At 40.8% G+C, this 17,613-nt stretch overlaps 1 protein-coding gene across 1 annotated transcript; it reads left to right on the top strand.

The window, feature by feature from the left end:
• Nucleotides 1–11,931: 11,931 nt before the first annotated feature.
• On the top strand, nt 11,932–16,589 carry FAM177B (family with sequence similarity 177, member B). Its single transcript, XM_010852933.1, has 4 exons — nt 11,932–12,102; nt 12,388–12,454; nt 15,676–15,773; nt 16,407–16,589. The coding sequence occupies exons 1-4, from the start codon at nt 11,932–11,934 to the stop codon at nt 16,587–16,589; spliced, it is 519 nt and encodes a 172-aa protein (XP_010851235.1).
• The last annotated feature ends 1,024 nt before the right edge of the window (nt 16,590–17,613 follow it).

The following is a 17,613-nucleotide window of genomic DNA, read 5'->3' on the forward strand; positions in this document are numbered from 1 at the left end:
CCTGGGGTGAGTCACTGATTGGAGAGGGCCCATGTCCTCGGGTGAAATGGCATAGAGAAGCTGGGAGTGAATACTGCCCTCTGCCCTCTGAAGTCGGGCTTCAACTGTCCTGTCCTTTCAAGGCTTGCTCTCCCAACCCCCTTGGAAAAAAGGGAAGGGAGCTGGGGTCACCGCAGGCCCCTATGACAGGGCTGATAAACTCTCTGTAGTTACCCAATGCCAATTCTCTTCTGCATTAACCAGATTCATTTGAATTTTTTTTTTTTTTTGATTAATGAAAACTGAAAGAACTCCAGGAAATTTAAGGTGTCATACCTTCCCAAAGTTAAATGCCAAGATGCAGAAGTATGCTATTTTGTTGCTACAGCTGAACATGCTGTGTTTCAGTGAAGGAGTTAATTGAAACATAATGAGTGTGTGAGTGTAATGAAAAATAAGGTAGCCGTTTCAACATCAGGAAATAATCATAAAGCTGTTCTTATTTTTCCAGTCTCATGTAGAACCTTCCCCCACCCATTAAAGTGAACTGACTGTATGATTCACATATTAAACAAATACTGAGCTCCACCTGTGTCAGGGACTGTGGAGGGCAGGAGATAAAGCGGGGAGCACACAGGAAAAACCCCTTCCACCCTGGCTGGAAGGTCGGGCAGAGAAGGAAGGGGAAAGGGAGACAGAAAGAGGTAAGTGAAATACAGATGGTGTTAAATGTTGATAAGTAATAAAACAGAATGAGGTAAGCTTCGGGGTGGGGGTGGTGAAGGAAGTGGGCGGGTGCTATGGAATTCAGATAGGAACTCTGTCAGCCGACCTTTGAGTCAAAGATCTGAAGGAAGTGAGGGAACAAAGTCTCAGAGAAGAGGGACTCGTCCAGAGAACAGATCGCACAAGGTCCCTGCGAGGGACAGAGGCTGGGTGGTCAGGGAATGGCAGTAAGAGGGCAACGGCCGGAATGAAGCAGGTCAACGGAGGGAAAGTGGAGCAAAATGGGACCAGAAAAGTACTGGGGCCAAATCCACATCTCTGTAGGCCGTTCTAAGGACTTTGGCTTTGACTCTTGGTGAGCCAGGAACCCATTGGAGAGTTACAAGTAGAGAAGTGGCACCGTATGATTTTGTATTTAACACTCTGTTTTTGAGTTATAGAGAGTAGGAAGCCAATTAGGAGGCACTGCAATAATCCAGGTGAGAGACTTAAACTGGGGTTGATGGTGTTAGGACCCTGGCAATAGTCCAGAGAATTTCCTGGTGGATTTAAGGTGAGGTGTGATTATAGGAGAAGAATCAGAATGCCTCCAATGTTTTAGGTCTGAGGATCTGGAAGAATAGAGCTGCCATTTATTGAAATGGGAAGAATGCCAGAGGAGTAGATGGGAGTGTGTGAGTGGGGCCTGGGAGGAGGGGAGTGGTTTCAGGAAGAAGGGTGCACTGAAAGTATGAGCAGATTTAGACATGAGGATCGAGGTGTCTGTTATGCATCTGAGATTCAGGGAGATATAAACGTTGGATATAAATGTGTGTATTTATATTTAAATAGTATTTAAAGCCATAGGGCCAAATGGGGAGTAGATAAAAATCAGAACGAGTCTAGTGGCTGAGCCCTGGGGTACTCCAATATTGAAAGATCAGGAATCCCAGAGGGTGTGTTAATTACACGATACTCTTGGGAGCAATCCTTGATAAACTAGATTTTTTTTTTTTTTAAGAAAAAACTAGAGGCTATCATAAGAATTAAAGTATGTTGTAGGAAATACTTGACCCTCCAAAATATCACTTCTCAGGTGGTGCAGTGGTAAAGAATCTGCCTGCCAATGAAAATACACAGATTCTATCCCTGGGTTGGGAAGATCCCCTGGAGAAGGAAATGGTAACCCACTCCAGTATTCTTGCCTGGGAAATATGGACAGAGGAGCCTGGTGGGCTAAGTACAGTCCATGAGGTTGCAAAGAGTTGGACACAACTTAGCGACTAAACAGCAATATCACTTACAAAACATCCGAGTCTAAGTACTTGGTGTGAAGTTGGTGGTGCTCCCAAGATTTTGGTAAATAAAAACAAGTAGATTCCACACTTCAATATTGAGTCCCCTCTAAATGACAGACACAGTGTTACAGAGATGAATTTTGCATAGCATATTCTGAAATGTCCATTAGGTGGCAGAAAACTTCACTAAATAGACTACAAACTAGCCCTTTCTCTCACTCCCTCCCTCGTTCTCTCTCACCAACACCATGGGCTTTGAACACTCTGATTTTAAAGATGAATATGTCTATTTCATGCATAACAGTATTTCAAAGAACAGAAACTACAATTTTCTTCAGAAAGCCAACAGATACCATTTGTCACGTCCAACTCTTTGCAACTCCACGGACTGCAGCATGCCAGGCTCCCGTGTCTTTCACGATCTCCCAGTTTGCTCAGATTCGTGTTCATTGAGTTGATGATGCTATCCAACCATCTCATCCTTTGTTGTCCCCTTCTCTTCCTGCCCTCAATCTTTCCCAGCATGAGTCAGCTCTTCACATCAGGTGGCCAAAGTATTGTAGCTTCAGCTTCACCATCTGTTCTTTCAGGGTTGATTTCCTTTAGCATTGACTGATTTGATCTTCTCACTGTCCAAGGGACTCTCAAGAATCTTCTTCAGCACCACAGTTCTAAAGCATCAATATGGTCCAACTCTCACATCCATACATGATTACTGGAAAAACCATAGCTCTGACTATACAGACCTTTGTCAGCAAAATGATATCTCTGCTCTTTAATATGCTGTCTAGGTTTGTCATAGCTTTCCTTCCAAGGAACAATCATCTTTTAATTTCATGGCTGCAATCACCATCTGCAGTGATTTTGGAGCCCAAGAAAATAACGTCTGTCACTACTTCTACTTTTTTGCCTTCTATTTGCAATGAAGTGATGGGACCAGATGCCATCATATCATTTGTTTGTAATATAACAAGGGTGAGCCAGGTAAATTAGGGATGGACAATTTCGTTTGGTTTGGAAATATCTGAGTTGGGAGATGATTTGGAGAGGTAAATTGACTATAATGAGACGGCTGGATCTTAATTTTAAACTTTTGATGTTTAAGGTTTTCTGCCTGGGGAAAGGCAAGAAGGCCTGAGAAAGCGGAAAGCAAAAAAAAAAAAAAAAAAAACCTCTTGAAAAAAACAAATAAGATGTCTGTCTTTGCTTGCCGTTGGTTCTTTCCGGAAAGCAAAAAAAAAAAAAAACCTCTTGAAAAAAACAAATAAGATGTCTGTCTTTGCTTGCCGTTGGTTCTTTCTGCAGTACACCACAAGTCTGCTCAATTTAGAAGTCACATTTCTTCCTGCTTTCCTTAGGGAGCTGGTCCCCAATAACTGAGGCCATATCCCCCTCCTAGAGACTGAGGATCTCGAGTATGTCCTGGCCTTGAAATTTTAAAAAAGGGCTCCCAGATAATCCTAAGATGAAGACAAGTTTGGGAGCCACAGGGTTTATTTAATGTGTAAATACATCTGACCTTCCCATAACTCAAATACGTTCCGCCCTGTAAGACGCACACAAGAAAACCTTTCCACGTCAGCACAGTCAAGGCTTTCAAAACCAACCATAACCAGTTAGAGCAATGAAAGAAAAAGCAGAGGAATAACATTGGTGAGTTGTTTTTTGAAAATGTTTTAAATTTCTTCTGATCATATGGAATGCTTTATTTCTCACAGCACTGACAATATTTAGTTTTGCAGTAGTATTAGGCTCAGCATATTTAAACACCAAGTTACAATGTTTTGTTTGTTTGTTTTGCTTTTTGCTGGTCTTTGGCATCAGAAACTAAGTGGTACCAACTCTTCCTTCTCCTTAGCAAGACTCTTTTGTGATACACTGCCACTAAGTCAGTCAGGAAACACCATGTGCATCCCTGAGACTCCTCAGGGGACCCTGGGCTGAGAGGGTCTCACGTCACCTTGGTTTAGATAACAAATTTAACTCTTGACAATTTTTGCTAACTCTGACAGCGGCATAAATTCAGCATTGTACCAATCTGGTGACTGATTCATACATACATAAACATATATATGTATGTGTGTATTCAATAAGATTTTCTTGCCCATAAAATCTTAAAAGAATTCAATCTGCTGTTTTTCATTTTGATAGGTGGCTGATAATTGACTTATATGTATTATGACCACTGACTTATTTGGAATTTTTTCTAATATTTTATTGGAAATTATTTCTGGTGTTTTCATTTTTCATGCTTTTCCTTTGCTCTCTTTCTTCCCTCTTTATTGCCTTCTGTGGGATGTTCATTTCCTTTGATTTTTTCCAACTGGCTGTGAGCTATATATTCTAATTCCATTATTTTTCTAGTTGCCTTTAAATTGTCAACATGCACACTAATCCTCTCCTATTTCAAAACAATACTTAAAGAGGTCAGCCCCTCATATTTTTGTTATTATTGTCTAATACTTAATACTTCTTTGTTCTTACGCTATGCCATACCAAAACAGAGTTTTTAAGAGTCACTATTAAGATTTGTCACTTTGTTTACTCACTTATTGGAGAAGGCAATGGCACCCCACTCCAGTACTTTTGCCTGGAAAATCCCATGGACAGAGGAGCCTGGTAGGCTGCAGTCCATGGGGTCGCTAGAGTCAGACACGACTGAGCAACTTCACTTTCACTTTTCACTTTCATGCATTGGAGAAGGAAATGGCGACCCACTCCAGTGTTCTTGCCTGGAGACTCCCAGGGACGGGGGAGCCTGGTGGGCTGCCGTCTATGGGCTCGCACAGAGTCGGACACGACTGAAGCGACTTGGTGATTACTCACATATTTACATTTGTTTCTCGAATCTCTTGCTTCTGTGCTCACTTGCCTTCTAACTGACATATAATTTTATATTATTCATTCAGTGAAGATGCAGGAATGGTTAACTACGTTTTTATAGGTCATAAAATGCCATTATTTCATTCTCAATAACTGTTTAGCTGGCATGGATGGACCTAGATTATCATATTAAGTAAAGTAAGTCGAACAGAGAAAGACAAGTATCATATGATATCACTTATATGAGGAATCTAAAAATAATGATACAAATGAACTTATTTAAAAACAGAAATAAGCTCACAGGTGTAGAAAGCAAATATATGATTACCAAAGGGGAAAGTGGGGAGCGGGGAGGAGTAAATTAGGAGTTTGAAATTAACAAATACATTTTATTATATATAAAATAAACACAAAGACCTATTGTATAGCACAGGGAACTATATTCAATATCTTGTAATAACCTGTAGTGGAAAAGAGTTTGAAATAATATACATACAAAAAATGGAATCACTTTGCTGTACACCTGAGACTAATCAATTATTAAGTTGGTGCAAATGTAATTGTGGTTTCAGACTGTGAATTTTAAATCATTATAACTAGGCTCAAACATATCTTTATTAATCAAAATAGGAACCATTACAATCAACACATTTTTGCCCACAAGAAATGTTTGTTTATTCCTGTAGTGTAAAAATCCATGCTTCAGGATTCTACAAACTCATGTTATGCATCCTGCCGGTTGTGGAAGCGTTTTCCCTTCAAAAAGTTGTCAAGATGCTTAAAGAAGCGGTAGTTGGCAAAAGGTCAGGTGAATATGGCGAATGAAGCAAAACTTTGAAGCCCAAATTGTTCTACTTTTGAAGTGTTGGTTGTGCCATGTGCAGTCAGGCATTGCCTTGGAAAAAATTGGGCCCTTCCTATTGACCAATGCAGACTGAAACTGTTGCAGTTTTCAGTGCATTTCCTTGATATGCTGAGCATACTTCGATGTAATGGTTTCGATGAAATTCAGAAGGCTGTAGTGGATCAGCCCAGCAGCAGACTGCCAGTGACCATGACATTTTTGGGGTGCAAATTTGGCTATGGAAGTGCTTTGGAGGTTCTTGGTTCAACCACTGAGCTGGTTGTCACCAGTTGTCATATAAAAATCCACTTTTCATCCTACGTCAAAATCTGATCAAGAAATGGTCCGTTGTTGTTGCCTAAAATAAGACAAGATGACATTTCAAAACGATGATTTTTTTGATTTGTGGTCAGCTCATGAGGAACACACTTAGTGAGCTTTTTCACCTTTTCAATTTGCTTCAAATGCTGAACAACCATAAAGTGGCTGACGTTGAGTTCTTCAGCAACTTAAGAGGATCAACTTCAATGATGGCTCTCAATTAGTTTTTATCAACTTCTAATGGCTGGTCACTGCACTCCTCATCTCCAAGGCTCTCATCTCTTTTGCAAAACTTCTTGAACCACCCCTGCACTGTAATTCAGTAGCAGTTCCTGGGCCAAATGCATTGCTGATGTTGTGAGTTGTCGCTGCTGCTATACGACCCATTTTGAACTCGAAAAAGGAAATCGCTCAAATTTGCTTTTTGTCTAACCATTTCCATAGTCTAAGATACATATAAAATAAGCAGCAAGTAATAAGTCATTGGCAAAAAAAAAAAAAAAAAAAGGCGAAGAAATGCACATTCAGTTCAGTTCAGTTCAGTCACTCAGTTGTGTCCTATTCTTTGCAACCCCATGGACTGCATCAAGCCAGGCTTCTCTGTCCGTCACCAACTCCCTGAGCTTACTCAAACTCATGTTCATCGAGTAGGTGATGCCATCCAACCATCTCATCCTCTGTCGTCTTCTTTTCCTCCCGCCTTCAATTTTTCCCAGCATCAGGGTCTTTTCAAATGAGTCAGTTCTTCTCATCAGGTGGCCAAAGTATGGGAGTTTCATCTTGAGCATCAGTCCTTCCAATGAACATTCAGGACTGATTTCCTTTAGGATGGACTGGTTGGATCAACTTGTACTCCAAGGGACTCTCAAGAGTCTTCTCCAACACCACAGTTCAAAAACATAATTCCTCAGTGCTCAACTTTCTTTATAGTCCAATTCTCACATCCATCCATGACTACAGGAAAAACCATAGCTTTGACTATACAGACCTTTGTCGGCAAAGTAATGTCTCTGTTCTTTAATATGCTGTCTAGGTTTGTCATGGATTTTCTTCCAAGGAGCAAGCATCTTTTAATTTCATGACTACGGTCACCATTTGCCGTGATTTTGGAGACCCTCAAAATAAAATCTGTCACTGTTTTCATTGTTTCCCCATCTATTTGCCATGAAGTGGTGGGACTGGATACATGATGTTAGTTTTCTGAATGTTGAGTTTTAAGCCAACTTTTTCAGTCTCCTCTATAACATAGCCACATTTATTTAAGAATGTATTCCAGTATCAAAGGCAAGTGTCAACAATGCAAAACCAAAATTACTTTGCCCCAACCTAATAAAAATAATAATTGTTTAGCTAGATATTGAATTCTTTTCTAAAAATGTTTTCAATTTTTTATCCAAGTATAGTTGGTTATAAATGTACACCAGAAAATATGTGTGTGTATATTATGTACATAATTTATCAGATTCTTTTCCCTTCCAGATTATGACAAAATATTGAATATAGTTCCTTGTGCTATACAGTCAGACCTTGTTGTTTATGGATATTGAGTTCTTCATGGCAATCATCAATTATCTTCTGATCTCAATTGATGCTAATCTGCCCATCTATTATAAAATTTAAGATTTTCCATACTTTCTATTATTTATTTGTTTTTAACATTTTATTTATTATTTTTGACTGCACAGCATCTTCATTGCTGCATGAGAGCTTTCTCTAGTTGCAGTGCTCGGGCTTCTCATTTCAGGTGACTTCTTTTTTGTTGCAGAGCACAGGCTCTGGAGCGTGGGCTCAGTAGTTGTGGCTCATAGGCTTAGCTGCCCCATGGCATGTGGAGGCTTCCCAGAGCAGGGGTCAAATCCATGCCTCCTGCATTGGCAGGCCGGTTCTTAACCACTGGACCACCAGGGAAGTCTAAGATTTTCCATAATTTCTATGATCAGGTTTGATTTTCTTTTATCCATCTTAGTATACTCATGTTACTAATATTTGAAGATTTGTGTCTTTCTTCAAATATGAAAAATTCATAGCCATTACCTCTTCAAACATTACCTCCCCCATTATTTCTATTCACTTCTTTCAGAACTTCCATTAAATGTATACTGAATTTTCTCATCTATTCCTTAGCTCATAACTTTGCTTTCATCTTAACAGACTATGTATATATATTTTAATATATGTTTCATGGTAGTGAAGTTGCTCAGTCATGTCCGACTCTTTGCTTCCCCATGGACTGTAGCCTACCAGGCTCCTCTGTCCATGGGATTTTCCAGGCAAGAGTACTGGAGTGGGTTGCCATTTCTTTCTCCAGGGGATCTTCCCAACCCAGGGATCTAACCCGGGTCTCCCACATTGTAGGCAGACGCTTTTACTGTCTGAGCTACCAGGGAAGTACATATTTCATGGTAACAGAATATATATGTATATGTATATGTATGCGTGTATATGTACACACATACATATGTGTTTTATGAGAGATTTCCTCCAATTTCTTTACTATGTTCAATCTACATCCAACCTATCCTATGGTCCTATATATTTCATTTCTGGAATTTCTGTTTGGTTATTTTTCAAATCAACCTGCTCCTTTTGGATTTTATAATGTTTTGCTTCCTTTACCTTTTGGAATATATTAAACACATTCATTTCTAAAGATTTTTTAATGTGGACCATTTTTTTTAAAAAGTCCTCATTGAATTTGTTCAATACTGCTTCTGTTTTATGTTTTGGTTTTTTGGCCCCGAGGCATGGGCAATCTTAGCTCCCCAACCAGAGATCAAACTCATACCCCTCGCATTGGAAGGTGAAGCCTTGATCACTGAATCTCCATCACTTTTAAAGCTTTTTAAAAGATTTTAAAACTCATCCTTCATTTTTAAAGCTTCATGTTTATCGTTCCTCATTCTTGGATGAGGGCTCTCCCAAATTTTTCCATTTCATTTGCTGAACCCTCCTCCTGATGGTTGGTTTGGTCATATGATTTCCAAGTATTTGCAGTGAGTGCCTGCGTAGGGTGTTTTTTGCAGTGGAGGTCCAGCGTTCCCAGTCTGGTTGAACTCTCTCTCCAGCGTTATTTGCATTTGCATCTGAGAGTTCTGTGGACTTCGATGACTTCAGGTCACTCAGCTTCATTTCAGGACCAGATGAGGACTATGAACTCGGGCCACAAGCCAGTATGTGGTCCTGGCCCGGGGCTCACGTGGCCCATAGTGTTTTTCATGTGACTATTTCTACCCATGTTGCCTTGAGAGATGATAAATTATTTTGCCACTTTTATAGACCAGCAGATAGTTTTTCTCCTCCATATTTTATAATAAGATGGTACTTTATTATCTTAGTTTTATGCAGGTTGCTTCATTTCATCCCCTTACACTCATGGGATTTGTGATTTAAGACTCTGTCCTCTCCACACCAGTATTAAAGCCCTAGCCTCAAGGCCTATATCTAATTCTGAAATTCCAGGAACCATCTCAGTTTCAGCTCATGATATGATTTTGAGTTTCCTCTCTTTTCCTAACACCTAACCTGGCTTTCTATTTTTCTTCCTTTTCTCCTCTTTTCCTCCTCCTTCCTTCCCACCTCCCTTAGTCCTTCCCTTCCTCTCTCCCTGACTCTCTCTCTTTATTACTTCCTTAAGGGCAGCCTGATTTAATGTTTTGTTTGTTTAATTTTATCCAGCATTTCTGTATGTTTCGAACAGGAAGGAAAATTCTTCCACATCAGCTCAGCCTCCCATGTTTGCTGATATAATCTTATAATATATGAAATATTAAGAAAATAGTGTTAGGTGTTTTGCTCTTAAAAAAAAAATAAAGAAAATAGTGTACTTACTAAATTAGAGCAGTGTCTGATATATACACACTATTAAGTGATAAGTACTTCACAACAGCTACTGCTGTTGCTGCTGCTGCTAAGTCGCTTCAGTCATGTCCGACTCTGTGTGACCCTGTAGATGGCAGCCCACCAGGCCCCGCCGTCCCTGGGATTCTCCAGGCAAGAACACTGGAGTGGGTTGCCATTTCCTCCTCCAATGCATGAAAGTGAAAAGTGAAAGTGAAGTCACTCAGTCGTGTCCGACTCGTATCGACCCCATGGACTGCAGCCTACCAGGTTCCTCCGTCCATGGGATTTTCCAGGCAAGACTACTGGAGTGGGGTGCCATTGCCTTCTCCAACCATCACTACAATCATGCTATCTATGAGAACAGTCCCCTCACCCTCGTAAGTTCCCATGGCCCCTTTGTAGTCAGTCTTCTCCATCCTCTCAGTCCTAGCAAACACTGATCTGTGTTCTACTACTAATATTTCAAATAAACAGAATCATACAGTATCTGGCATCTTTTACTTTGCATGATGCTCTTGAGATTGCTTCAGAGTATTGCAAATATTTGTTGTCCAGTAACATTTAATCACTGAGCAGTATTGCATTGCATAGACATACCACATTTTGTTCATCTTTTTACCAGCTGATGGACATATGGATTGTTTTCAGTTTGGGGCTCTTATAAATAAAGTTGATAAGAATGTTCACATATACATCTTTATACTGACATATGTTTTTGTTTCTCTTGGGTAAATATCTAGACGTGGAATTACAAGATTATATGGTTAAGTATATGTTTTTAAGAAACTTCCAAATTGTTTTCTAGGCTTCCTTGATGGCTTAGCAGGTAAAGAATCCACTTGCAGTGCAGGAGACACAGGAGATCAGGTTCAGTCCCTGGGTTGGGAAGATCCCATGGAGGAGGAAAATGGCACACCAACTCCAGTAGGGTCACAGAATTGGACACACCTGACCCACACATATACAAACTGTTTCCCAAAGTGGCCATACCATTTGCAGTCCCACTGCTGCTGCTGCTAAGCCACTTCAGTCATGTCTGACTCTGTGCGACCCCATAGATGGCAGCCCACCAGGCTCCTCCGTCCCTGGGATTCTCCAGGCAAGAACACTGGAGTGGGTTGCCATTTCCCTCTCCAATGCAGGAAAGTGAAAAGTAAAAGTGAAGTTGCTCAGTCATATCCGACTCTAGCAACCCCATGGACTTCAGCCTACCAGGCTCCTCCGTCCATGGGATTTTCCAAGCAAGAGTACTGGAGTGGGGTGCCATTGCAATCCCACTAGCAAGCAACATATGACAGTTCTAGTTGCTTCATTTACTCCTCATCTCTTGGCATTGTTAGTCTTTAATTTTTGCCTTCCAGTGACTATGTTATGATATGACATATGGTTTCCACTTGTATTTCTCTAATGACTGACATTGAGCACTTCTCCTAAATTTATTTGCCACCTATAAATCTTTGGTAAAGTGTCTATTCAAATTCTTTGCCCCTATTTAAATCGAGTTGTTTATATTTTATAAATTGCAGTGGTTTTTAAAAAATATGTTCTCAAAATAAGTTCCTTATCAGATATATACTTGGCAAATATTTTCAGCTGTTTTGTGTAAAGATTGTACTCTTCACCACTACTTGTATTGCTTCTCAGTATTTATTGAAATGACTGAGGAATTTCCGCAGGGTGAAGGACACTCCCCACTAGCAGCTGTGGATTTTGCAATTAATAAGGTGTAAAGGAACCCTGCTGACATATTTGTTTGAAGACCTAAAGTTCACATTTTCACTGCTAATTAAACCTTTTCCATTTTGGTACAGAGCTAGACAGTCCTGTATTAGATTTGAAGAACTGATGAGATCATGGTTGTGATTACCTGTGAACTCTTTGTCTTCACAGTCCATCAAGAATAACCAAATAATCAGCAAGGACTTCCCTGGTGGTTAAGACTCTGCCTGTGCACTGCAGAGGGTGAGGGTTTGATCCCTGGTTGGGGAACTAAGATACCACACACTGCACAAAATGGCCAAAAAGGAAAAAGAAAATGACTAGACATGTCTCTGCTATATAACACTCTCCTGGACAACTTGTTCTAAAGTGTCCTGATTTTCACTTACTAGTTATTTCCTTATGGAAAAAGACAATTTCCAGCAGTTAGAACTAGAGGAGAGTGGACCTTCCAAAAGGACAACTCCCAGAAGAATTATCCATTTTGCTGATGGAGACATCATGGAAGAATATAGCACAGAGGAGGAGGAAGAGGAAGAAAATGAACAGACAACAAATTCAACACTTGATCCTGTAAGTTTAGATTATCATTATTAGTGAACATGGGGGCTGAGTGAATGAGAGATAAAACCAACAAGTTTTGTCAAAAATAGTTTTAAGCTAACTCCTTGTTCTGGTTTGCTTTCTGGAGCTGTGTACAATCAGCTTATAATTTTGATCATCTTCGTTTTCTCATCTATAAAAGAGAAAATGGAACCTATTACAAAGCATGTTGAAGCCTCTATACTGCAGATTCTGCAGTCATCACTTCTGTTATTAATTACTCTAACCTGGTTTCCCTTTCTTGTTCTTTTTTAGTCTAAACTTGCCTGGGGGCCCTACCTATGGTTTTGTGCAGGGCAAATAGCAAGAACCTCATTTTCTAGTAAGTACTGCTATGGTGGGTTTGTTTGTTTGTTTTTTCTGTCATAAATACAGGCTTATAGACCCTCAGAGTTAGACGAGACTTGAAGTGGTTTAATCCACTCCACAGCATTCTGAAGATCTGTTCACTTCCAGATCTACACTGGAACATTCCTGAAGGCATAGAGCCTCACATCTTCAGGGAGACCTTGCCATCTTTTCCCAGCTCTTGTTAGTAAACTCTATCTTCCTTTAAATCTTCTTTTAGAGTTTTCCCCCTTGATCCTAATTGTCTCTTTTAAAGGCCAGACAAAACCGATCTAGATTCCTCTTTCATAGGACAGAGTTTCAAACATTTGAAGACAATAGTCAGTCCTCACTGAGTGGACTCTTGACATGAATAAACTTCCAAGTTCTTTCTTGATTTTAACTATTGTTATCTGACACAGTTCCCAGTTCCCTTGTCATAATCATTCTACTATTAGTAAGACTTTTATTGACCTCTCTCAAGGAGATAATGAATGGCCTAAGTGGCTATTTATAAGAGAAAATGAAAGTGAAGTCACTCAGCTGTGTCCAACTCTTTTCGACCCCATGGACTGTACCCTGCCAAGCTCCTCCATCCATGGGATTCTCCAGGCAAGAATAATGGAGTGGGTTGCCATTTCCTTCTCTAGGGGATCTTCCTGACCCAGGGATTGAACCCAGGTCTCCTGCACTGCAGGCAGACCCTTTACCCTCTGAGCCACCGGGGCTCCTGTATTTATTTATTTATAAAAAATGAATAGTAAATCTTGTTTTGTTTGACTTTCACCAGTTAAAAAAAACACAATTGGCAACATCTAATTACTCACTTCGTTCTAATTCATATATACTTATGTATATGATGGGCTTCCCTGGTGGCTCAGTGGGTAAAGAATCTGCCTGCAATGTGAGGCAGGTTAGATCCCTGGGTCAGGAAGATCCCCTGGAGAAAGAAATGGCAACCCACTCCAGTGTTCTCGCCTGAAATACCCCATGGACAGAGGAGCTTGGCAGAGTACAGTCCACAGGGTTGCAAAGAGTTGGACACAACTGAGCAACTAACCAAACATGTGTATATGATGGAGGGAAAACAACTTTTAAAATCTGAGAAAATAGAAAGCATAGCTCTTAGGAATTGATTGCCGTTCATTCATTAAATAAACATTTACTGAATACTCATATGCTCAGCACTGTGCAGGTCCCTGGGACTCAAAGACAAATGACAGTCTTTGCTTTCAAGGACCTTAATATTCGATGAATAATACTGGCCAGTAAACATGCTTATAATGATGCTTTGTTGTTACACTTCCCAGGGTAGGAGGTATATATGGACTATAGACTGGAGTACTCAGGAATGGTGACCTCTGGAGGAGACACCTTAAGAGAGTTCTGAAAGTATGTCTGGCCAATGCCAGCTTGGGGACCATGAAAGGGTGACCCCAAGGTCACCAGGGTGACCTTAAATTACATTAAGGGTGATTTAGTCAGATGGTATGAGCCCTAAGTACTTTTAGATCAAGGTAGAGGGTTAGTGGAGAAGGCAATGGCACCCCACTCCAGTACTCTTGCCTGGAAAATCCCATGGACAGAGGAGCCTGGTGGGCTGCAGTCCATGGGGTCGCTAAGAGTCAGACACCACTGAGCAACTTCATTTTCACTTTTCACTTTCATGCATTGGAGAAGGAAATGGCCACCCACTCCAGTGTTCTTGCCTGGAGAATCCCAGGGACGGGGGAGCCTGGTGGGCTGCTGTCTATGGGGTCGCACAGAGTCGGACATGACTGAAGCGACTTAGCAGCAGCAGCAACAGAGGGTTAGTAATTTGAAAATTACTTTAGCGATCCTTGTGTGTGCCTGCTAAGTTGCTTTAGTCAGTGAGGGATGGAAACTTAAAAGATCAGGTCATGTTAAAAAAAGGAAAACTCAGCACAACAATATGAAAGTGTGAAGGAGAATGGGGACTACAGTGATTTCCACGTTGGGCTTTGATTTCAGATGACGGGGATAGGACACACGGGGAATCTTTCCACCTCTGGGTTCCATATAGAACTGTAGTCTTAAAGAGCTTCTGCCTGGGGGTTCCAGACTATAGTGGAGGCATAAATATGTTAACAGTCAATATCCTGATCTCTACACAGAGACTTTGGTGAGAACTGGAACCCAGATGACACTGGTAACTAATTTCTTCAATTTAAAATTCTAGTAGATCATAAACAGGAAAACGTCCTGAGATGCTAATATTTTAGAAACTTCTCTTATGCACATGTACTGGGCACTATGGCAAACAAAGAGATTAAAAAGCTAGAGTATTTCTGAAAGGATAAAGCACATTAAAAAAAAATAGAAGGCGTCATTTTGATGTCTGTATGAGCGGTATCTTTAGAAGTGGAACAAAGCATGGGAATCACAAAGTCCTCTAATGGGAGGAGGTGCATCAGAAGTCCTACATGTTTTGATGTGGCTCATTTCTAAAGTCTTTATTGAATTTGTTACATTATTGCTTCTGTTCTATGTTTTGGGGTTTTGGCCACAAGACCTGTGGGATCTTAGCTCCCCCACCGGGAATCAAACCTGCACCCCCTGAATCGGAAAGAGAAGTCTTAACCACTGGACTGCCAAGGAAGTCCTCTAGCCCTGTACTTTTAAGAGAGAACATCTCTAGGAAAGACCTTCTGGAAACCACTCATTATTCATGCTAACCCTTTATTCCTGACTCTAACAATCCCTGAGGCTGCAAGCCACCTTACTACTGAAGTGAAGACAGATAAAGAAAGCTTTACTTAAATTGCTGCTTAGGGAAGAGTTTTTTTTGATGCATGGAAGAATTTCTGACATGGGTCTTGGTAATACTGGATTTAATTTTTGGTATCATTTGCAATGTACTCACAGCTGATGATCAGATGACACACGTGTAAATGGACAACATCTATTCTGATTGCTCAGGACCTGTACTTGTTATTAAGTATTTTGAAGATCTCTTGATATACTCACCAGAAAAATATAGTTTAGAAGCCACCCTATGTGAAGATACAAGATTTAACAAATTCCCTTTGATTCCCAAAATTTGTGAGAGTCTACAGGAATTAAAATATCTTGTCAGCCTTGAAGGTAAGTGTAATAATAGACAATCTGTGGGCTAGTTGAAACTCTTGGCATGTCCACAGACTCTAAGCTTTCATTCTTAATTCAGCTTACCAAAGTGCTTCTTCTTTCTTCTAGCCTGTGAATTTCTTGGTGAAAGATTTGCTGTCTTCTTTGGTCTTCATCAGCCCAAGTACCAGTATATGTTAAATGAGTACTGTAGAACACAAAGTAAGGTATGTCACATCCTGATGGGGACAGCAAGAGCCCTGAGATGGGAATGTTGGGTGTTTCTGGTCTGGGTCTATGCTGCTGCTGCTAAGTCGATTCAGTCGTGTCCGACTCTGTGCGACCCCATAGACAGCAGCCCACCAGGCTCCCCCATCCCTGGGATTCTCCAGGCAAGAACACTGGAGTGGGTGGCCATTTCCTTCTCCAATGCATGAAAGTAAAAAGTGAAAGTGAAGTCGCTCAGTCGTGTCTGACTCTTAGCGACCCCATGGATTGCAGCCTACCAGGCTCCTTCGTCCATGGGACTTTACAGGCAAGAGTACTGGAGTAGGGTGCCATTGCCTTCTCCGGATCTGGGCCTATAGAGAGGAGCATTTCCCACATGGTATTTCACGTACTGCAGTTTCACTGAACCCCCATGATCACTGACTTATTTTTCTAAGGTGCCTTACCCCATGAAGCTTATTCATATTTGCCTCTGGTGTGAAGTTAGAACATCACGAGATAGGTTGTAGAAGGTGGTGTGAAACCTGAGATTGCTTATATGAGAAGCTTCTTAGAAGGGTGTCTCTATAAGATGTAGAGGTCAGAGGTATTGGGTTTACAGGTAAACATTTCCTTATTTCTCTTTATATTAGCAAAGTGACAAGGGAAGTGAAGAGAATGGATCAAAGGCCCAACCAGCCAGTGTTCCTAATGAGAAATGTCACCTGGAGGCCAGGGGCCGTGAGTATGGAACAAGACTACAGGATGTTGCGGAGGGCATTTCTCAGTGGAGCACCTCATCCAGGGAGGGCCCGATGGCAGATTCCAGCTCCTGATGGGCAGCCAGGCTATGGTTCCCCTGGATTTCTGTTCCCTGGTCATTGATTACCATGGCAACAGCACCACAGGTGGTGCTTCTGAGCCAGATCTGATCTTAATCTCTTTGTGATTTATTCTCCACTAGCCAGGAATTGCAAGCCATCATAAGAACAATTGTGGTTTCTTTCTCAATATACATTTTTATTTATAAGCCCTGAAACCCAACTCCACCCCAGTGGTGCAAGTCCTGTCCATCAGTTGTGGGCTGTTAGTATTGATATTTGCATAGTAGTGTAAGTGCCTTATGGAAGAGGGCATGGCAACCCACTCCAGTATCCTTGCCTGGAGAATCCCATGGACAGAGGAGACTGGTGGGCTACAGTCCATAGGGTTGCAAAGAGTTAGACATGACTGAAGTGACTAAGGACAGCATAGCACAGCACATAAATGCCTTAGGGAACTTGGACATGGGAGTTTTAGGCCAAAACTCTTTGTCAGGTGGCAAGGATGTAGAAAAGAACCCTCTGTTCCTAAAAAGAAACTTTGGGCATCATAAAGTCTAAATAAAACTTTCTTTTGGGGTTTCACATAAGGGATGTCCTTCCCTACAGCTGTGCTGGTTTACTTGAGGCTTGCTTTCCCCAATAAGCAAACATTGCTAATAACTCTGTTACGACATAGCAATCTTTGAGAGTTGGGTGCATTTTTCCCCAAACACATAAAAAATAAATGGCAATCTAAGTCCTACAGAAAGTATTTGGAAAAAGTAAATGACTCTCTCGTTAACTTGTCAACAAATTTTGGAAAACTGTAAAGATCAGACATGGAAATCATAAGTGCGTAACACAGGTTGTACTGGCCAAAGGTAGCTATGATATACAAAACTATAGGTTTTGCAATAATAAGACCTGGGTTCAAGTTTCAATTCTGCTTCTTACTAGTTGTATAATTTTAGATGTCTTAATTTCTGAGCCTCTACTTCTTTCTTTGTAAAATGGGGGTTTTATTTGTTTCTCAAGAGTTATTGTTAAACACACTGAA

Source organism: Bison bison, unplaced genomic scaffold, assembly GCF_000754665.1.
Source record: "Bison bison bison isolate TAMUID 2011002044 unplaced genomic scaffold, Bison_UMD1.0 scf7180017864317, whole genome shotgun sequence".
NCBI lineage: Eukaryota > Metazoa > Chordata > Mammalia > Artiodactyla > Bovidae > Bison > Bison bison.